This window comes from Colius striatus, chromosome 2 (assembly GCF_028858725.1).
Source record: "Colius striatus isolate bColStr4 chromosome 2, bColStr4.1.hap1, whole genome shotgun sequence".
Taxonomy (NCBI): domain Eukaryota; kingdom Metazoa; phylum Chordata; class Aves; order Coliiformes; family Coliidae; genus Colius; species Colius striatus.
Genome location: NC_084760.1, coordinates 66,976,684 through 66,999,786, shown reverse-complemented (window position 1 = coordinate 66,999,786; position 23,103 = coordinate 66,976,684). Strand labels below are relative to the sequence as shown.

Sequence of the window (23,103 nt, the reverse complement as noted above, 5' to 3'; positions counted from 1 at the left end):
CAGTGATGCTTACAGAAAAATGGTAAGCTTTAAAAGTAATGTGTTGGGCTGCAGATGAGCAGAGACAGAGCTGCCAGGCTTCAGCCCCACCCAGCTCTGGGGTAACAGGTGGATGTCCACCCTAGCAGCAGCCCTAAGAGAAGGTGCTTTTATTGTGCTGAACACATGAACTTGTGCTGGTGAGATCATCAGGCTGCTGAGGAGCAGGATAAACTGCAGCCTGTCCCTTAGCGTCTTCTGCTCAAAGAGCAGTGAGGAGAACAGGAAGGAGCAACACCCCTGGGGAGAGGATCCTGGGGTGTATTGAAGGAGAGAGATGAGCTAATTGTGAGATTTCCTTCTCTGCTCCATTGGAATGGAATAAAAAAAAGGATCAGCATCCTTCAGGTAGAGTTCAGTACCCCTGGGAAAGTGCTGGATTAGGGATGCAAACAAATCTTGTGATCATCTCCCACCTCACATTCCTTGCTGGCTGGGCTTAAATCCTGACAGGCAGCTTTCCAATATTGATCCAGATACTGCTTTGAATTACCTGCAGATATTGATTGTAGACCAGATCATTCTTGGCTGCCTCTCAGGGAGATGCAGGATGCTCCAAACAACTCCAAAGGCACTGAGGAAAAAAGGGTATAAAGGACACTACACAAAGCGGCATTGAACGTTGTATTTAAAGTGACTTTATTAAAACATTGTTAATATAAAATGTGGCCAAGTACAATTTTTTTTTTTCCTGTAAGAATGTTTAATAAAAACATATTAAAGAAAGAAGGAGCATCAACTCTTGTCAAAGCACAGAAAAAACCTACCAGGATAAGTAAAAAGTTCTGCAGCATGTTCTACCAGCTGGTCCCAATGTGTACTAGGGTCGAGTTAGCTGATGGAAGAGACAGGCAGCCCAGGTTCTTCCCTAAGAAGCTTTAAGGTATTTAGCAGAGGTTTAAAATAACACTCCTCAACAGTAGGAGACTTTGCTTTCAGATCTCCCCATATCAAAGTAAGATTAGAAAGTGCAACTTCACACTGGATTTGTAACTTTTCAGCAGCTGGATGTACAGAAAATTAGATTCACTGGGGACTGTAGCACCCAGGGTTAACATTTGTCAGCTTTGGAAAGAAGGTGCAAGTCAATACTAATTCTACACCTGAAGAATTTGTGCTCAAGTTGTTCTAAGCTGTATTACTGCTGGATGCCTGGAGCAAATGCTAAAAAAGGTCAGCTAAGAAAAAAACTAGCAGTAAAGTCCAAGCTGGTAGAAAAACCAACTATTTTCTGAAGTGCTGAATGCAGAGACAATATCCACAAACTGCAGGAGTTTGTACATCTCAGGAAGCTTACAAAGAAGCTTTCAGAAGTCTATAAATAAGGCTACACAATGACTTGCACTCTGGCAATCTTCTCCTTTAGCTAAGAAAACTTTTAAGAAAATGCTAGAAAAACTGGAGGTTTAGGGCTTGGTGGTTCTATTTTTTGTAGCACACTTGGAGGTGGGGGGAAGGGGGCAGCTTACAAGCGTTTCCCTTGAAAGGGAAAGAAGTTTTAATGCTCTGTCAGCATCCCCTGCAAGCATCACACTAATTAGATAGTCAGGGGTTCTTCTGGGACAACTCCCAGCTCTTCCTGTGACAGGAGAGGAAAATCCTGCAGCATCCAGTTCTGCACATTGAACTGCCCCTGGCACTGAACCAAATGTCAAGTGCTGATCCATGAGAAGCCTAGCACAGTTACGGCCTAGGAGATGGTGACCTTCTTACAGCCTTGGCTGGGACCCTTTAGACCCATTAGAGCCCTACGTTTTGCCTTCTACCCCAAACAAATGCTATGGGACTATTGCTGAGGTAAAGGGAAAGGTCAAACCTTTGGCATTGGAGTAGAGCAGCCACTGGCTGCGTGTAGGGGGAGTTAAGGCTTCAAGGTGAGGTAAACACAGTGAGAGTCAGTGTGTAAATCATGCTGCATTTCAGAGACGACAGGTTCAAACGACAGCTACTCTTGTTCTCTACATTTTAAACACCAAACAAAGGTCATTCGAAAGCAGAATGAGAAGCAGGTCTGCTGAGGGCCACCTTGAGATGCCTCTCTGCACCTCGGGAACAAACGTAACCCAGATGCTGAACACCGAAAAGAACGTACCCACCAAGGAGGAGAAAAAAGCACCAAAGTTGATGAGTCCTTGAGACGATAAGCTGCTTTAAAAATCAAAGAAGCCTTACACTGCTGTGACCTCTCATGAACATAGTGGTTTCCTGAGAGAGGTGATCCATACTCCAGCAATTCCCAGTGCTGTACTTCCAGCACTGCTACTATGAAGAGTTATGGAGGCAGTGAAATCCTTAGGCTTGTGTTCCCTGAAGACGGTTTCTCCCATTCATGAGGTGTTGGCCCATTCTCCTCCACACACCCCCAAGTCTTTAATCCAAAGACCAGAAATACTTGTAAATTCCCCAGGTCCTTTTTCTAACGCTCTCAGGTTATTTTAGCAGATTTGTAGGATACAAACACAAGTGCTTCTCTGGATCCATCATTTTGGCAATGCCTTTGCCCTCTTCAAAAGAACAGTGTTTTCGAATAAGTGGTACAAAAGTTACTGTCAAACTAAATGAAACACAGAAATCAATGGAATTCTTCTGTATGCATATTTTCCATACTGTTTTTTTGCTAGTTATCTGAAGGAAGGAACTATTTGCTTACTTGGAACCATTGCATGTGCAATGCTATTTCTTACAAGCCATGCTAGCAAGGTTTCAGTTGAGAATAGCAACCTGGTCCAGTAGGTTCCATTTCTAGGATATGGAGACTCTCCTTTGTTTTTAATTTCACACATGTATGGTAATTTCTCCCACCCTCTTGATACAGTAGCTACCAAAAATGTTAACAGATATTAAAAGAAATACCCAAATGAAACCACACTTCTATCACTGTTTAAAAACCAAAACCACTTACAGTATTACAAAAGTTTATACAAAGGCAACATTTAAGAGTCTGAAAGTTACTTCTAGAAAAGACACAAATGCTAGTAAATTAACATACAAGGAGAAAAGGTAATTCCACTCCTTCCCCAAAATTGGTTTGCTCTGTTGTGAAGTATCTTTTACCAGTTGTCTAGAAAATCAAACCCAGTCTTCAAGATAATGTTGCTTGTACTCGTCTGCAAGGATAAAGAAAGAAATAAGATGTCATGTGGTTGTGAATTATAGTATTACAGACTCAGTAACTGACTGTATAGCTACACAAAGAAAGTTTAAAATCTTGTCTGCCAATGTTTCAAGTTCTTCACCTTCCCTCTAGGATACTGAAGAAGCAATCCCAGGAAAAGCTAGACATGAAGAAATACTCACAATGGCCAAAAAGACAGCTCCAGATAAAAAAGAAAAGTCTTGCAGTGTTCTGCAGGCAAAATGTTCTCTTTTTTTTTTTCCCCATCATAAAGGTCAAGTTTTAGACTGAGGTGAGAGTTGCAGAGAATGAAACAGAATGTGAGCATCACTGATTCAATCGACTGGCTGTTGCAATGACAGTCAGCTGTTTGCAGACAACTACATAGTTTTAGACTTTGTTGACGAGTTATTTACTAGGGTGTCAAGAACAGTCTCACTCCCACAGTGCTGCCCCTCTAGTCAGGATGTTTTAAGGTGATTTTAGTGTTCAGAAAGACTAGCCAAGGGACACAGCTGAGTCTCTGCATTATTTTCCTGGAGCACAGTTCCCTTCTCCAGAAAAGAGGACACAAAAAAATCCTATCATACTATTTCCTCTGAGGCTGTGTTGACAATTTGATGTGGGAGGCTTGTTTCTCCACTGAGAGAAAAATCAGATTTTTCAAACTGCTTCAGTTAGCCAGAAAATATTCACAATGGAATTAAAATTGTAACAAGCTATTCATTTGTAGGAAAACATAAGGCCTTTAACTAAAACTGAAGGACTACTGCATTCACAATTTGTAGCTTAACAGCTCAAGAAGCATTATGTCTCAGCTTCAGAAAAAAAGTAACTGAACACGGGGCTCCAAATACTGAAGTGCCCTAAGAACTGTTTCCTCCTAAGTGCTACCACTTACTTCTCTTGCAAGTATTTACTTCATCCTGCATCCTTCTGATCTTACATCATTTTTTTTTTTTAAATTTAAAACAGTCAGTGTTGGGAAAATATGGTAGAGAAAAAGCTGTGTGATGTGCTCAAGGCACACCATAAAATACCAGGGTTATGCCAGAGCAATGCTACAGATGCCAAACAGAACTGCACAGCTCTGTGTGAAGAAAAACCCTCTTCTCTACTTCACAGCTTTCAGATCTCTTCCTTTTCTTTCGCTCACCATGTCATATCCTGTTGTTCCCTTTCTCTTCTCACAGATCAGCATCTGCTTTTTAAATAGCCTCAACTGGCTACTGAACTGCTTATGGTTATTTTTTGTCGTTGGGTTGTTTGGATTTTTTAATGAAATAAAAACATTGAGAAGGCTAATTCTGGAAGCTCATTCCATTTCCATTTTGGACTTTTAAGAAAAAACACATCCGAAAGTAGCCCAGCTGCCTGGGACAAAGCACTGGGAAGTGGTGTTTCTGGTGCTCTATTTAAATTATGCCTTTATCCTACACACTATACTATATCCAAAACCACTTGACTGAAACAAACAATAGCAGGTAACATGTTGGTTAAATAGACTTCTTTAAATTTGCATGAGCTATGGCTTAATGCTTTAGGGAGTTCCTAATCTTCCAGAGCAGCCTTGTCAGATTTGAACGTGCCATATAGTTTTTAAATCTAAGGACAGTGGATATCGCAGTCCTTACCTGTCCAGGCATTTGTGCATCTGTAAGTATAGTACCATCGGTATCTTCCTTGTTTGTCCTAGAAGATGCCAGGTCCTGTGATGGATCAGGAAGAAAGAATTCATCTAGAGAACTAGCAGGGAGTTGAGTGGGTCGAGGTTTCTCCCATTCGAGAGATACAGCAGGTAGGCTGGGGGTAACAGACTTCTCTGGTTTAGTTACGCTGGGCTTCTCAGCTTTTGCCATCTCCTTTGGAGTAGACTCTTGTCTGTAAAAGGAGGGAAGGGGTTTCTCTCCTTTCTCCATGGACTTGATCTGGCTGGGGGTCAGGGACTGGAACTCAGACTTGTCTCCTTCAAACTTTGAGCGCTCTGCATTTATCTTCCAGAAAGAGGACTCCTCTTCCTTTCTGGATGCTATCAACCCATCTGAGATGGGGTTCTTATTGGCCTGAGAAGATTTAGGGACTTGGATACCAGATGCTGCTTTAACAGGCTGCCTCTGTTCATTTTGCAACTGGGCACCACCTTGCTCTTGTATGGATAGAGATGCAACGCTGAACTCCATCTGACTCTGTTCGGGGTTAAAGAAAAACAGGATTTCAAACCCCTTCACAAAGACACAGTTTTGAACTTTGGATCTTGATGCACATAGATAATGCCTCTGCCCAAGGCTAGGCACCTCCCTGACAGCAGATACCACAGCTAAGCTCACATTTGCTCTAAAAATATCTGTCATCTTTGTAGCTACATAAAAATAATACATTTTAAAAGGCTGAACTGCAAGCAAACCTAAGAGACCCAGACCTGCTGCAGAAGAGTCAGAGAAAGCCATTGTATTTGAGTTACTCAGTGCCATCCAAGATGGCAATGCACAGCACACACAGCACTGAAACATTAGAACAGTAGACACATTTTGTAATCCATAGATGTTTTCCATGAAAATATAAAGCAATAAAAACAGTTTTACAGTGCAGTTTAAAAGGCAACCTTCCATTAGAGTCTTTGGAATTCTGCTTCCAAGATAAAGGATTAGATGTAATGGGTATGCATAGATAAGTGCTTTTTGCAACTCTAATGGCCCTTCTCTGAAGGAAGGGAAGCAACTCCAGCAGGCCCGTGTCTTCACTTACCCCAGAGCCTTGTTTTGTTTTCCCTTGCAATGCAGATAGCTCTTATTTCTGAGAAGTAGCAGTGGGTCAAGGAAGCAAGTCACCAGTTAAAGCATAACACAGATCTTGTGAAAGCCATCCAAAAGTCAACAGTACTTCAAAACGTTCATTTTACTTACCACCACTTCAGTCATCTTGATTGTCAATGAGCTGGACACTTCTGGGCTAATGAAATTATAGAATCACAGAATGGTTTGGGTTGGAAGGGACCTTTAAAGATTGCCTAGTTCCAATCCCTTTGCCACGGAGAGGGCCATCTTCCTCTAGAGCAGGTTGCTCAATGTCCCATCCAGCCTGGCCTTGAACACTTCCAAGGATGAGGCATCCACAACTCCTCTGGACAACCTGTGCCTCACCACCCTCACACGGAAGAACTTCTAATACCTAACCTAAATCTACCCTCTCTCAGTTTAAAGTTAAGCCTTACTTCCCTTTGAGGAACACAGAAGTGTTATGTTATGTAGGAGCACAGCACCATATCAAGTGTCAGAAAACAACAACCGAATGTCTAGACTTTTGTTTGTAAAATAGAACAAACAACAACAATAATTTTAAAACTGTCTCTCCTGTTAGAGCTCTGCTGTCAACACGTTGGGCCTGATTAGTTCTGAAAGACTTCCAAGGACATTTCAAATGCCAGCATTTGCCACAAGAAGTTAATAGATACCTTTGAAGTGCGTTACAGATTGGTGATGTTTTCCCCATTCCACTTCATTACCTGGCCTTTCCTGAATAAAAGTGCAACAGCATCTGCGGGCCTGAGCGTAAACCATATCCTACTTGCATTTCATCTTCACCAGAAGTGTTTGATCTTGAATCCCACATTATTGAGCATGTTAAGTTCAAAGGGACTCTAGATCTAGGAGGTCTCGCATGCCTGGTATTTAATATGCAGATGCTTCTCATCAAAGTGCAAATGTTAACTCAGCAACTGATTATTTATAAAGCTTTCCCACATATATAAACTTTTATATTTATAAAACAGTTAGCAGCTGACTACACAGAATTTGATTCATGGACTAACACCTGGCCTTTCTAAAGATTAGATATTTATTAAAGATTAGATATTTTCCCAAGGTCATGTGCTAGTAAGCACCAAGTTCCGTGTTTTCCTTACGAATATTCTGTGTTATCCAAAGACAGAGAAGAGAATATAAACACCGCGTAAGTAATCAGAGCTCAGCTGGAATAAGGTGAGTGCAAGGATACAAGCAACTCTTACCAAACAGCTCAACATCCCACCTTGCCTGTACAAATCTAAGGCAAAACCTTAGTGCTCCAATTTGGGTGTTGTTTTTTTTAAAACCAACCAAAAGTCATGACATAAAGTTAAGAGCAGGAGATTTTTCCTTTAATAGATTCTGAATAAACTAACTATAGAGGCAACAGTGTTAAGGATTATTTAGTGACTGCCAATCCCTATATTAAAATACAGGGATTTATTTCCCTAAGCTCATTTGGCAATACCTGAATAGAGATTTACCACCCTCAAGGTTAAGATGCTTTAAGAACTGGTAAAATCCCTGATTAAAAAATCCACAACACAATATAAAATAGACCTGCTCTTCCCCAATATCCCAGGGGGAAAGGGGAAGAAGAAAGAAAAATTCCATTTTGGAAGACTTCAGTAACTTCTCATGTAGGAATTAAAACACTACTACTTTCTATCCTTCAGTATTCTTCCATCTTCTGAGTAGCCTGTCCCAGGGCTCACACTAGAGATGACAGTAGCTAAAGGCCACCACACAGTAGAAGTCAGTTTCAGTGAAATGATTCCTTTACCCTCCAGCCCAAGAGAGAGGGAAGGTCAGTGCCCAGAAGGGCCATCACAGCCCTAGATCCACCAGAACACTGTTGGAAACAAAATCCAGGACAAATACTGATTGAAGGGAAGCAGGGGTCTGTTAGAACAAAGGTTAGAAAAAGGAAAACTAACAAGATGGCTCTGCCTTTCAATGGCACCAAGACAGACAAGCAAAGCCAGGCTTCCTGGGAAGTTCTTCTGCTGTGGAGCAAAAGCTACTGCTGTGGTCCTGTTCTTTTGCGTGAGTCCAACTATCAACTGGTTCTGGCGTGGAAGAAGCAAACTGCTTCTAATGCAGAGAAGAGCGTGGCACTGCAGTACAACTTCAGGCAGTCGAACCCTTTCCAACCCACTCGTGGGTGTATGTGCTGGAGAGGACGCCCTCTTTGTCCTTTTAGGACAGAGACCATGAAGTGTACCTTTCCATTTCAGTAGACATGACTATCTGACATTTATGATTACATATTTGTATCATGGTATGCCTTGGAGATCAAACAGTTCATAATCTGACATTAAATAATCAGAATGAAAATTCTTCTTCAGGAGTTTGCTTACTCCACTTGAGAAGGCAAAGAAGATAAGAGTACCCTGACAGGTTCTGAAAGCACTTCATCTTAGCATGATGTAAACACAGCCCCAAGAGGCCAGATTCTGCTTCTGGCATTTAGCTCAAGAAGTCAAGAACTTCTGTAGACCAGTCACAAGTTACTCTCTTTTCCTTGAAATATATAATGCTTCTATTTGAGTTTCAAGGTTACTTGAGACATCTGAACTCCTAAGCTATGGAGCTCGTGAAAAAAATGATTCCTAAGCAATATCTTTCAAGTCACAAAATTGTCAATAAAATACTACAAACCCTCTCCCCACCCCTCATCCTGAAAAAAACCTCAACAGAGCAGCAGTGTAAGCAGGCAGACAATTTTACATGAAGATGGAAGATGCGTGGAACATTCCATGACGACAAGTAAGTTTTGATAAGTCATTAGACACTAGAAATGTGAGTTTTATTAGTGATCTCCTCTCAATTTCTTACATCAGTTTGCAAATTGGCAATTGATTGGATCAGCAGGAGAGAGAAGAAAACTACAGTTAAAAGAGAATTATTCCCCCCTCAAAGCATTTCCTTTTCCTTTATATTTGTCAGCCATGAGAATACCTTGATGCACACCAGGCAGCAGTGTGTGCTCACGTTCCTCAGGATGAGGCAAAGCTGCCATGAGCTGCAGTCATGCACTTGGGCATTCAGCAGCAGGACCACACTTGAGGCACTCCACAGGCTGTTGTCTCAGGGAAGGAAACACTGAACGTGGAAGTAGGATAGGACAGTCCAAAGTGAATTGCCATTTAGGCACAGTTTGGGATTCTAGAGATAGGGTTCCAGTCCCCAGCTGCTTTCATAGACTTTGCATGACTTTGAAGGAAGTGTAGGTTCTGTACCTTCAATTCCCTATCTAAAGGACTAAAATAAAACCACTTTCTTTTTCCTATAATTTGGCCAAATTGTATTTCTGGGAACTGTTCAGCCCATAAAAGCCTCAGACAGAAGGTTTACAGACTAGTACAGTCTCAACTGCAATTTCTAGAAGTTGTCAGGATTCAAATAAAAGCTATCAACAGCAGTAGTATTTTCAAGGTATTCCAGGAACAATCATTGTCAACACATTAAGCAGGGGTAGGTGCAGAGAAAGCATGTGAAAGCAGGCACACAGCAGTAGCAAACTTACAAGTCTCTGTTCTTTTCAGTCTTATCCCTCTGGTTCCAAACCACTGCAAGGGTTAAAATACAGGAGGACTAGGTCTCATCTTTCTATCTAATACAAGGAACATCTAAAATTGCAGGTTTAAGGAAGTTGTGTGACCATCTTTCCATAAAAACACAACATTAAGGTATTTAGGAGTTTTATTTATTGGGTTAAAAAATTTAGACTAAATTGAGTCTTAAGAAAGGGATAATACAGGGAATCATACTACTGGCTGTAGGTACCCATGGAAAACAATGTATTAAACTTAACAATACTGTATAGAAATCTGGTCTCAGTCCATAAGTCTGTATTAAAAACAAGATGACCACAAAAGAACCTCGTTTGGTTTTTTTTAAAGCATCTTATTCACTCATCAGGAATGTGTAGTATTTTACTAAACAGTCAAGCAAACACAGCCAAAACAAATTGTTTTGCTTGGCAGTCTAAAAAAATCTAAATTGTTGAGACAAAGATTGCAAAAACAATGTCAAAAGCAACTTGTTTTAAGCCCGGACTGATATATGCAGAGGTAAGAAAGCCAAGTTTAAAATGATTTAGAAGATGACTTTGCTTTGCTGAATGGACAAACTCAAAATAAATATGGGCCCCAAAGTAGCTGCAGTTTTTGCTTTGTTTCCTGTGCACACTGTGGAGTGTTTTCAGGATGCTTTCAGAGTTAGAAAGAAACCCTTAGGTCAGCAGAGACCAATTGGAAGGGCAAAATTAGAGCCAAGCACTCATACACAACCTAAGTCATCCCGGTCCATGCAGAAAGACAATGCCAAAGAGATACATAGCTTGGAGCTCCAGAGGAAATTTCCCAAGTTACTTTTTGGTGTATGAACACCATTTCAGTTTGCCAGAGTTACTGGTTAGCCTGAGCAAACTCACACTGACAGTATCCGGTATGTGCATGGTTTTACACTCAAAACCAGCTGTCTAAAGATTGACGCATCCTTAGCTGATGAATCCTTAGCTGGGAACATCTGACCATACAGATTAAAATAAAACTTGAACACAAGTACTGGTACAACTTGAGGGGTTTTTTCTGAACAACTAATAGTTAACAGTAGTCTTACAGCACTGTGTTTTAAACATCTGTAGCCTAGATGAAAATGGGAAGGGAAAACCCAAACCCTCAGGCATGGCTCTTCTTTCCTTCCAAGGAAGCACTGCCGTTTCTGCTAGCTTGATGAGAACAATCACACTGAAATAGTTTCTAACAAATAATTCTAGTACCAGGCTGCTAAGCAAGGAGAAGGCTTTGCTGCCACTTTCTTCCTATTTTAATAAACCACCACCACAACTAGGACTTGTACAAAGAAGGATATTGATGACTCTTCTTTTACTTTTAGATAAAGGAAACAGTTCACAAACCACATGTTTTAAATGCAATATTATTTTCTTTCTAAATCATAGCTGGGATTAGATCACTTCTGTAGCAGTATAACTAAGGAATTCAGACAAGGAGGCAGCAATATGACTGTTGAAAGGATTGAATCTCAACAGTTTTGCTTTTTGTTTTTTGAGGACTTGTTTTTAAGCACACCTCAAAAGCTTCTTTTTAACTCCTGGCTTTTTCCTCCTTCAGCTCTCTCCTGCTTCCATCAAGTCCTCAGATATTTGTTGAAAAGATAAAAAAAGTAGAAAAAGGAAAAATCAAAGCTACCTTCACAACTGTTCTACCTGTATGAAGATTTTTAGATAAGCATGTGTCAATTTAAAGCATTTGGATTAAGACATGTTTTAGTTAACAGAATGAATTCGAAACAGATTCCAATCTATTTCCATGCTGCCCTGTGTTTTCTGCCCACTACAAAATTAATTTAAAAAAAAAACCAAAACCACCAAGAACTAAAACCAAACCCACACCAAAACCACAAAGTTCTGAGTTCAGGAGGAGTTGCAGGGAAATTTCATTTCCAAACCCAGTCATGATTCTTGTTTTCCGTTTATATCTCAAGGTCCGTGCTGAGATTCCCTGAATTTGTTCTTCAAACAAACCAAGAAACCTCAAAGGCTAACTCAGCCAAAATATCAGCTTTCATCTCACTTAAACCTGAAGCCATAAATAGAATGCCCTGAATTCGTAAACCTGGCTTTAGCTCCAGTTAAAAACGTAACTCATGCTTCAGGATGTGTTATATTCATGAGGGCTCCACCCATGGCACAAGTCATTCCCTCTAATTTAATCTCTGGTTTTAAAATGTCAGCTTATTTGCAGTGCCATGAGAACTTGTTGCTTCTTGAGCAGGTTTTCTTCCTACGGTTTTCTATCAAAAATATTGGCATTTTAAATGCTAACAGCTAACTGTGATTTACACTGTACTTTGCATTGTTTGCCTTGCTCGAGAGTTTAAAAATAAAGGGGTGAGAGAAGAATTCTAAATATACTTCAAACAGCTATAATGGTTGAGAGATTCATGCAAGTGTTTGGTGCGATGTGAGTGATTTCAGCCATATCACATGTTTGTGTTAAATACAGGAAGGCAGGCAGCTCCCTTCTGATAGAGGTGAGGTTATCAAGCCTTTCAACAGTGTTCTGCCCAAAACGACAGCAATTCAGTGCACTGTTCTCTGGGTAAGTTTGGCAGCCATGGAATTAGGGCATCCATTGCCCTAGCTACCATGAGAAAAAACTTGTCCATACCTAATCAACTGAATCAACATTGGCATCACTGAAACAGTTAAGAGATGCTCCAGCTTGCAGAAGATACATCCTCCCTTCAACTCTTCTTACCACCCTTTCAGTTTTCCTGAAGTTAGTTACAGACAAATACTGATTTTGCTGCTTTATTTTTCTCAGTCTCAATGTTAAAAAAAAACCCTACAAATCACCATCCCATTGGGTTTTACCGATTTACATCTCTACTACTTCCTTCTCTGCAAAAGCAGAAAGTGAACACCACAACCCCTTCCTTCAGTAAGTCACAGCCTATTCGTGCAATGCTGCAAAAGAACAAAGGAATTTCCTCATCACAGCAGTAACACACAAAAAACCAAACCAAATCAAAAACTCTGCATTGAAGGGAGATCAGGGAAAAGAATATTATGGAAAGAATAACCCGTTGTGGGGTAGAGCTCATGGAATGGAAACAGTCTGACAGTCTGAAATCACAATAGAACAGATCTGGCTCACAAGACACTCAACGTGCATTACAACGTGTCAACCTTATTAAACAGCTCATTTAGGTGTCTTCATTGTTTCCCCACGCTGGATTGACTGGGCAAGGACACTTATTCCTCAGCTAATACCTCATGGAGTAATTGCCTTCCAACAGTACTTTAATAAAGTAAGAGTTAGGAAGGAGATTAAAGAGTAAGCACGAAGTAACATCTCCACCTTTAGAAATGGAAGACTCAGCAGCTGAAGGATTTGGCCGAAAGGCTGACAGAACATGAGGCACTGTCGAAAAACCAAAAGGAAGAACTCACACAGATGAATCAACTCACATCTGGCAAAGCTGGAAAACAGGGATTCTTCAGAGTCCTGCTAATGGAAAATATCACACAACTTTTCAACCTACAGCCGAGGTATAGCTTTTATCTCTGGTTAGCAAGAAGGGAAGGGAGCAAAGAGGAAAGCACAGCTTGATTGGCTGAGACAATAATTTGTAAAGCAATTTCCTGCCCACCTGACTTTTCTTCAGCAGTCACACGAGTATCCCCATATCTATGATCCTCCATTCATTACAGAAGAGCATGAAACAAGAGCATCTATCCATTGCAGTCCCTCATTTTGAGACACTAGTTAGGCAAAATTCTGAGGCAAAACCTTAGTGCTCTAATCTTAATCAGCAAGGCATAAACCACAGGTTGGGTTGAAAAATCACTTCACTAGACATGCAAGGATTTAAAAAAAAGACAACTATCAGTTAGAGAGAAAAATCCATTTGAGTGCAGATGCATCTCATCATGGATCACTAGTCAGTGCACTACATGAAGCACTATCTCCAGAAAGTTCAAGCATTCAGAATTTATAAAATCCTATCATGACAGAGCTTAGAAACAGAATTACGTGTTCCCAAAACTGAGCTTTAGGGTTTGAAGCAAAAAATAGGGGAGACACAACACTGTTGCCTCCAACATAGGATTTATTTTGTCTTAACATCAATGAGGCCCACACTCTTGTAGCTACTTTTCTTGACAGCTTCACTCAAGTACACCCATGCTAAAAGCCACTTTAGTATTATGCTAAAAGTCACTTTAGTATCATACTAAAAGCCAGTGGCTTCTTCTGAGACTGCTGAAAGACAGGAGGGCTCGTCTGAGCTACCAGGCTTCCACTGCAGGAAATCCTGCACTGGATCCTGAAGCTTATAGGGGGTGTTTAAGAAAGTGAAAACAGGCAAAGGTTTCTCTTAAGCACTGTAGGATGCAGGGACTCAGGAGTCAGATCAAGCTATAGGTTAATCAGCATCTGTAAAGCACAGATGGGATTCTGGCTACAGGCAGTGACCTTGAGCAGAGTAGGCTGACAACAAGTCTAAGGTCAACCAGATTAATTTAGTATTCACTGGCATTTCCAAATAATTACTTGGCATTAGGCTAAGATTATATTCATAAGCTCATACATGAGTATCTCCATAGTTCAAGGGCAAAAAATGGACAAAACCAGGGAGAAGCAGCTTTCTCTGGCAGACAAAGCCTGAAAACAGGACATCTGAAACGTGACTAAATTAACGTACCCACTGTACCCAGTTGAGAAAGGCAACCATCCATGTTTTAGCTCCCAGATTTTCTTCAACATGAATAATTAAACTTGATTTCCCACCACAAATATGGAGCAACTGTATTTCCTCACGTTGCAGATCATAAAGATAATTAAACAGAGCTCTGGCTCTGTTTTAGCCTCATGAGAAGCCCATTGTAAGCAACACTTGAACAAAATACTAGAGGTAAGGTGCAGCAAAAACCCAACCCAACTCAAAATCGATCCACCGCAGAAAAATATGGGTTTTTTTGAAGGAGATGGTTTTTGGAGATAAAATAACACAATGCTCTAGCATAGCCCCAGGTTAACAAATTTCATTACATTCTAGTACATAACAAAAAAATAAAGTATAAGACAGGCTTTAAGAAACAATTCAGTGAGATTACTAGAAATCTGTACCTTTCACACCCCATTTCCTACCTACTTTACTCCTGTCTTCAAAAGTCAAATATACTCACGTCTATCTAATATCTGAGACACTCACCTTGTTAAACATGGAAAGTGATTTTAAAAGTTTACAGTGAAAAAGGATTTGCAATGAATCAGTTTTACACCTTCACCTGAAGCCAGAACATTTTGTACTTCTGGAGATGTAAATCGAAGCACACCAGTCCCATTTCATTTGCAGGACGGTCACTTTACAGTCCTCTCATAGAATAAAGGTGACGCTAGTCTATCACGTCTCAAAATGAAGAAAATATCAAGGCACTAGGAAGAGTATAAAATGACAAACCAATATTAAAAATAGAATTGCTGCATATTTACCTTTGTTTCCCAGGAGAACGGAGCCGAGTGTTCATCTTGCCAAGTTATGTCCTGAAATAAAATTAAAAAATGACTAAAAATCAGAAGAGCTGCTTGATACCTGGAGTATCATACAGGTGACATGATACAGGAGTATCATACAAGTGACATTATGTTGCACTCACAGGAGGCATAACAACCACTACCACTGTAGGATTTGCTAAGAAGTGAGAGGACTACTTAGAGATGGCACTCATTACTTTTTAAGGCTGACTGAAAGCAAGTCCTCTGAAGGGAAGATTATCAATTAGTATACCAATTTAACCTACAAATTACATAAAGGTTTAACCTGATCTAAACGTCTTTAAACAGTTTTTCTATACAGAGCTTTAACTTTTGTTATATTTTCAGTTTTCTAGTAGGCATTTTCTTTGGTAGCCACTAGCAACAGTGACAGAAACAAGAAGAGGAGCAAGTGCCTTAGGGAAACGAAGTCTCACTTCCTTCCCTCCACAGACCAAAGAGCACACGTGTCACCAGGCAGTCATGTGGCAGTGGAACTGCTGGGCATCCATCGAGCCAAGCCACGACTGGAGCCAGCCCTGACAAGACACAACATTTTGCCACTTCAGTGACCATCAGGCTGAAATAAGCACACAGTGCTGTTGAAAGAACCACATGATGTAAAATCCCAACCCACTGCTTGGTGACTCCAATGTATCAGAGAGGAACTGTAGTCAGAAAGGCGAGTGGAAGGAGAAAGGCCAGGAGTAACCATGAACAGAGAAGGAAAGGAGAGCACAAGGCCCAGAGCACGTCTCACGCTCCTGCTGTTCAAAGAACAACAGAACTAAATCATGGGTTTACCTAACACAGGAACTTCACATCTTACGACTGCCCTTTTCCTCTTATTTCTGGCCTCCACCTTTATAGAAATACTTTTCTCAGGCATCTGATAGCATTGTCCCAATCTGCCATTTCTTGTTTCAACCCTAGGCAGATTTTGCTTGCCAAGGGTTATGAAATCACAACTACTGAAACCATCTCCTAAAGATGAAAACATGTCATTCTGCAACTATTACTCATCTGTGAAACATGGTTTCTAGCAGTAAAGTATTTGTGGTATACATGAGGGTGATCCCACGGTCTGAGATAGAACTGGTCTGACAGAGACCATCTAAAAGGAAAAGTCTGGGCTCTGCTGAACCATACATTCTAGAGAAAAAGGAAATGTGGTACAGTAAACTTTTGCCAAGAACACAAGTGTAATACCAGGTTCCCTCATCGCAGGAAATTGATACTCCTATTTATAAACATTTAAAGGAAACAAAGGGAGTAAAAGTGTACCTTTTAGTATCTGCTGTACTTCTATCAGTATTTGCACTGAGGAGCACTGCTGACCACATGGGAATGCCACACCACTTAGGTGGGATGCCTCGCAGCAAGTGAGTGTCAGATTATTTCAAAATCATTTTAGGACCATATCCTTTCCCTCTGAAACACTCCTACATGCTGTCACAGCACTTTAAAGCTTCAGACACATAGGTATAGCTGTCACGAGGAAGGCAGAGTGAAGGTATGAGGTTGTCTTGCACCAGGATACATCATTCCCTACTAGACAAAGCAAGTTAAGTTTCCCACTTGGTAGAATCTGATGTCTCCACAATCACCACTGCACTTGTTGACACCTCAACCTGTAACTTCAACCTCCAGCTCAGGCACACGAAAAGCTCATGAAATTAATTAACGGTATTATGTGGTGCCAGTCATTAAAAAGTTCTTGTCAGAGGCAAAATCTAAGCCTTTCATAGATGATTTCAAAAGATGAAACTAGTAGACACTTGTTTGGCAAGAGTAGTTCCCTGAAAGACAAGGCTATAGATTTTTTTCTTCTTAAAAGGATGGCTCATGGTATCTCAGGCTGCAGAGCTCACCAAACCTCAGAGTCAGTTAAGTCTGAGGAGCTTTGCCTTCAGACTTCAAGTTTCAAGAGATCTCCCATGGGATCAATCAAAGGATAAAATGGGATAAGATGTGGTTTGAGGATACAAAACTTCAAGGAGTTGATGCCTGTGGTTATTTGAAGTATACTAGAATCCAAGATGAAGCAGACAGTTGTCAGGTTCTGTTTGCTGTCAGAGAAGGGAAGGAAGTTTGTGGCTTCAGCCAGTCCCTTGTGCCCTCACACGGACGACGTGCAGAGGACCAAGTGAGAAGCAGGACAATAACACAGTTCTACAGTTTCCTGTCTGATGTGCCTGATTCACGTTTAACACCGACAAAATCTGAGATATAACTCTGCTTTCTGGATAATAAACAAGTTCTCACACGCTTGAAAAAACGGGAGCAAAAGCATCAAGTATTTCAACATTCACAAAAGTTATGAGTGGAAATTCTAGAGAGAAAAGCTTCAAGGCTATTTATCATCAACACAGACTAGAAGAGATCCATATCTGATCAGCTTTTGTCTTCAGCACACAACAAAGCCTTCTTCCAGAAAGAAGGCAAATACACAAACTTTTGTTCACCAGAGTTAAAGAACCTATTTGTAAGAAACGAGGCCTCACACAACATATTCCATAGCTAAAAGAAAAAAAGAGGCAAAAATCTGGCCATCAACAACCAGCTGCAGAATACATAAAAAAAGAACCACAAACTACATTTGGTTTATGTAGGCAGCTTGATGCAAAACAGCATCTGACTTTCAAAATGGAAGTCACTGGTAGAAACATGCCAGAGTATCTGACAATGGCATTGCTCAGAGCAGCTGAAAGTACCCAGGCAGTCACAAATTCATCTCAGAAGTGTTACCTGAACAAGACTTGCTGGTTACTGGGGTTGAACCGCACTCAAAAGCTGCCCTGCCTTTTGCATTCTTTAAAACAACACAAATCTGCAGCAGGCTCAACGTAAAAGTTACTGCTGTAGAGTATTCGTTGCTTTAAAGCATTTTTAAGCAGGAGATAAAAGGGTTGAACCTTTGGCTTGGTGTCAAAGTTCTTAAGGCTAAACAAATTAAATACCACATGTGGCTTCAGGTAGGTAAGTCAAGCTTCCTTATTAAAAGATGATGAATGAAGCTAACTGACCTCTTTTACCTGTCTCTCCTCCACATAACATGTTTACCACTTCCTAAAGCACATGCCTTCTTCTTCAATGGAAAGTTTAGTTACTTGAAGCCCAATTCTTTGACCTGCTGACTACCACTCACATACTCAACACACCTTAAAAAAAGAATAAAAAGAACCTAAAAAAGGAGAAAAATCAGCCCTTAATGCCACGTGTATGTCACATTATGTCACACACTTGTGGATAAAGAAGGCAGTATTAAGAGATGAGAACTTGTTGAAAACCTCATATCAATCTTTCGTTGAACCAAACAAGGAGTATCCAGTGGCATCAATTAACATCAAATCAGATGCTTAACATGAGCTGACCACTACAGTGGTCAAATGGTGGTAGCCTCTCAGGCACTGCTGGCTTTCCACCTATTCCCCTCATGATGGGTCACAATTTATGGCTATTCCAAAAAAAACCCCAAACCATTTATATTACTTTTATATTACATCTTGGATTCTGTTTCCAGATTTTCCTCTGCTCAACTAACCTTATTTTCTGCCACTACGAGCATTAGCCATAAATGGAGAAATGCCAGCAATTGGAGGCTTGTTGGGAAAGACAAAGCTCTGCTTGAAGGCTGAAGCCTCCAGAAGCCCTCAGCCAGATGGCCTAAGCTATCTAGACACAGAAAATGGTGGTGAAGCAACAAATAGTACTGGGTCCATGTGCCATGATAACTAGCCAATCTTCAGCAAACAGGACTAAACTTCTTTCATGTGGGTGCTAAAGGGCCCTGTTAGCCTGGGAAGAGATGAAAAATATGTGCGTGACCTAGACCACATAACTTCAGAAAACAGAACAAGATAAGAGAGGCAAAAGATGTTGAGTTTTGCTAAAAGGAAGTGTTGGAAAACACCAAGGCTTACGATATCATCAAGATTATTGAGCCTTGGAGTCTGTTCCAACTAGAAAATCAACTTGACACCGTGAGGCTGACAGTGGACATGGAATGGTTGGTGTTAGCAGCTGTGTGCATCCTCACCATGACATCTAGCAGAGGGGCACACTGCTAGATGCCAAGTGAGCTGGGTGCCATCCAACCCAACTCCATGCTTCTAGAGAAAAATGCTGTTTTGGGGAATCAAGGAGCTCGATCCCTATACTTTCACTTATTTCATCAAGCTTTTTGAGACTTTTCAAAATACCTTCAGTTCTTTAAGAGCAAAATGGGAGATCAAAAAAGCAGCTTGACATCCTGGCACAGATCCTCTTTAGGAACTGCATTCACAGTGCATGTACAGCTTTAGTTATTAACTCCATGTCTGGCAATGCTCCAGTGAGGATAAGAGAAGGAGCAGTGGCACTCAGCTGACTCCAGGCGTTTGCTAAGAGTCACACATGGTGCTGCAGTGCTCTAGCACTACGAAATGACAGCTACAGGATGCCATGGTCCTGCTACTGCACATCTACTTTCTGTCACAGTCTTCCCACACAGCTAACATACTGAAAGGTGTTTTGAAAATGTTTTTAGATGCTTATGCTTTGAGAACTTACAGTCCTGGGCTACAAGTCTGGGAGACGAGTTTGGTGTTAGAAAAGAGATCTGGGAAACTGTGGGGGTAAGAAGGAGGGAACCAATTGCTCAGAAATACAAGAGCATTATATATATCCTCTGGATCAATCACCTTATCAAAGTGGTCACATCCATGAAAGTGGGACTGAAACCGTGAGGGTCCTGCCTAAGTAAATCAGTACCTTCAACATTCATCCTTGTTTTGCTTTCTCTCAAGTCCTCCAAGCAACATGAGGTGAAAGAGATCAACTTTCCATGCTTAAGCACAGGTAGATCACTACAGATTTCAACATCAGCTAACAGGGAAGATGAGCTGTGGCTGGAAACATGATGCTTTTGGAGCAGGTGTCAGCAAGAACATCATCAGACCAAAACACTCACACTGGAAGTGCTGCAACATCAACAAGTACTTCTGAGGTAGGCAGACTACTGTTTCCTTGACTCAGGATACCATACACTGTGAGATGGAGAGCAGCCAGGACCGACCTTATTGCCCTGAGCAAGGGCTGGGTGACCATGGTGTGTGCAGCAGTCATGTCTCACAAAGGCAATAGTAGTACAGCTCAGTAAGCTGGCAGACCAGAAGACAGCAAGACAATAAAGCTCTGTAGGCAAAGCGTTTGCAAGTCTGGAAAGTTGAACCAAAATGGCAAAAAAACTGGCGTCAGTGGCTCTGTAAAAGCAGGACAAGGAGAAACAATTAAGTGAGCCAGGGAAAGTGTCCAAGAATCAGGTTGAATGCCAGCAAGGGAATGGAGGGAGAGGAAGCTATCAGATAGGGAGCCAGGAAAGACTCCAAGGCTCTATAGTGCAGTTGGAAGAACTAAAATGGAAATGCAGGATGCCAAAATGAGTGGAATCACTTTTCCTCAAAATACAATTTATATTAACTTCAGAGGGGAAGGCAAGGAGGAAGTCAGGTGAGGCAGATGCGTCCAAAATTAAACACTTTGCATCAGTATTTTGATGAACCATGCTTTTTTGGGTTAATGGCTACACAAATGCTAATGACAACATTATTTATATCATAGCTGTATTTTGGGGGAAGAGGGGAAAGAAAACAACTTGCCAAATTTCAAATGGACTCTCTAGCTGTTTTGTCGAGTAGGAAATGATTATTTCCACACAGCACAGCACGACAACCTACAATGTGCTTGCTCTCCCTCTAGATCCACACAGTTCAAAGTAGAAAGCACAGCAGAGCTGTCTGAAACTGGTAAAGCTGAACACATTCACTTTCCACAGCCATTAACCTAAATCCTTCTGCAACTTCAGGTTTAGGTTTCCTTACAGACTGCTTGCACATTTGCTCTCTTACGTCCTCCTATATCGCTTTTTCCACCAGGAGTTAAGCTCTTTTGGTAGCAAATATTTACCCAGAATTTAGGGTATCACAGACTAAACAAAACTGAATTTGACCATATGTTTTCTACCTCCAGACAGATCTGTGCACAGCATATGGTCACACCTTCCTGACAGGTGTGACACAGGCAGGCAGTCCTCTAGCTCAAAGATGGTCAGGAACCATGATGCTGAGTGTCTATGTGCTTCAGATACTTCTTACAAATCCCACTGTGTGGGGTATTGGTGAGGAGGCTAAAAGCAGCACTGTTCTCTCTAAATTGCATTGATGACTACAAATGCAGAACCAGATTTTTTTTTTTTCCAGTAGAAGCCACATAAGTCAGTTATAGGTAACTTCAAGATATTACATGAACACAGCAAAAGCTATCTGCTCTGTAATCACACTAGGATATAAAAGAAAACAAAACAAAGGGAAACTTCATACACGGAATGAGTGATCCAATATCTGAAGAGCACCATCAGGTCTTTGAAAGCATCATTAGACCTTCCTCTGAAGGGATCACGCTCAGTAACACGATCCACTGCTCTGGACCAGGTACCCTTATACGTAAGGATTTCTACAAAGGCTGTCATGCTTTGCCATTAGATAGCTAGCTCTCAGTAGCTTAAAAATCTATACATCTGTCTTTCCACACCCTTGTTTTTCCTGGCATGTGACACAGAACAGGCTGCATTTTTTTAAGGTGTCAAAAATACCAGGAGCTGGAATGTCTTCAGTGTTTTATTTTTAACTGTGTCTAAAAATAGAAACAAAAGGAAGAGATTTAACGCAGTGTAAACATTCTCTACAGCCTATTTTCAGCGAGGGGCTATTTCCAGAGCTAGCCACAGCCATGCCTCACTTTTAGGGGCAGCTGCTACCGGCCACTTCTGTAAGTCTCCTTTTTACAGCATCCCCTCCAGTTACTTCAGCTCTATGTCTAGACGCAGATGCGCTTGGTGCCTTTGCCACTTTTACGCTCTGACCAGGTCTTCTTGCTTACAGCGTAACCCCCCGCACGATCACGCACGGAGGGAAATAAATCAATCTCATCACCAGGGCAACTCCTGCCCCCGCCCCCCCCGCCCTGTTGCCAACGTCTAGACGCGCCCGCTACTCTTCACGGTCGAGCACCGTCTCGAGAAGCAGCAGCCACGAAGCCGGAGCAAGGCTACGGCCACCCCACCCGCCCCGACTGCGCGGTGGCGGCGCCGGCAAGCGCCCGCCGCCCCCAGGCTCCCCTTTAGGCCGAGCCTCCTCAGCCGGCCGCACCCCCGCCGCTCGGTACCTCGTCGCCGAAGTGCACCACCTTCTGTCCCGTGTTGAGGCGGAGGCTGGGGTAGGAGGCGGGCGGCGCGGCGGGCCGGGAGGCACCGCGGTGGGCGGCGTAGCGGGCCTGAATGTGCGGCTCCACCAGGCACTTGTCGATGATCTCGTCCTGCTGGCGGGGCGGCAGCCGCTCCCACTCCGGGCCGTAGCGCTCGCGGATCCGCTCCTTCTCCGCCATGATCTTCCGTGCCATAGGGCTCAGCGAGGAGAAGTAGCTGAACCGCTTGCGCTCCCGCTCGTCCAGCGGCCGGTTGCCGTTCATCACCGCCGTACGGGAGGCGGCGATTGCCGCCGCCATGGAGGCCATGGCCACCCCGCCGCGGCCAGCCCCGCACACACCGAGCTGGGCGCTCTCGCACGGCGGGAATGGGAACCGCCTTCTCCGCCCTCCTCCTTTCCCTTCCCTCCCCTCGCTCCCTATAAAGGAGCCGCCACCCCGCCTCCCGCACGCCCAGCGCCCGCCGCAGCCCCCGCCGGCCTCCCTCGCGGCGCCGCCCGCCGCTCTCGGGCTGGAGGAGGCGACGGCCGCCCCGCGTCTGGGACCCGCTACTGAGAGAAGGAGGGAGGGAGGGAGGCCGCCGCCCCCCTTCGCTTCGGTGTCGCCACCGGGGGTAGCGTGCGGCCGACCCACGCAGCCATAGCCATCTCCGCGGCCCTCAGCACCCCTGTCCCTGCCGCTCCTCTCTCCTCCTTCAGCCCTTCCCCTCCTGCCCAGAAGAGGCAAGCAATACTGTCCCCACGGAGCCGGGGCCAGAAGCACCAAAAAGAACGTCCTGGAGCTAGTTGAGAAGCACGGGAACCCAGAGCCTGCCTTGCCTAACTCCTAAATAAGTGTTTCTTAACAGAGTCAGAAG

The 23,103-nt window shown here is 42.5% G+C and overlaps 1 protein-coding gene across 1 annotated transcript; it reads right to left on the bottom strand.

Annotated features, from left to right (window-relative positions):
• Positions 1–661: 661 nt before the first annotated feature.
• On the bottom strand, positions 662–22,630 carry C2H1orf198 (chromosome 2 C1orf198 homolog). The gene is made up of 4 exons (XM_061990969.1): positions 22,209–22,630; positions 14,964–15,014; positions 4,789–5,340; positions 662–3,146 (listed from the first exon to the last, which is right to left on the bottom strand). The coding sequence occupies exons 1-4, from the start codon at positions 22,554–22,556 to the stop codon at positions 3,090–3,092; spliced, it is 1,008 nt and encodes a 335-aa protein (XP_061846953.1). The 5' UTR covers positions 22,557–22,630; the 3' UTR covers positions 662–3,089.
• Positions 22,631–23,103: the final 473 nt, after the last annotated feature.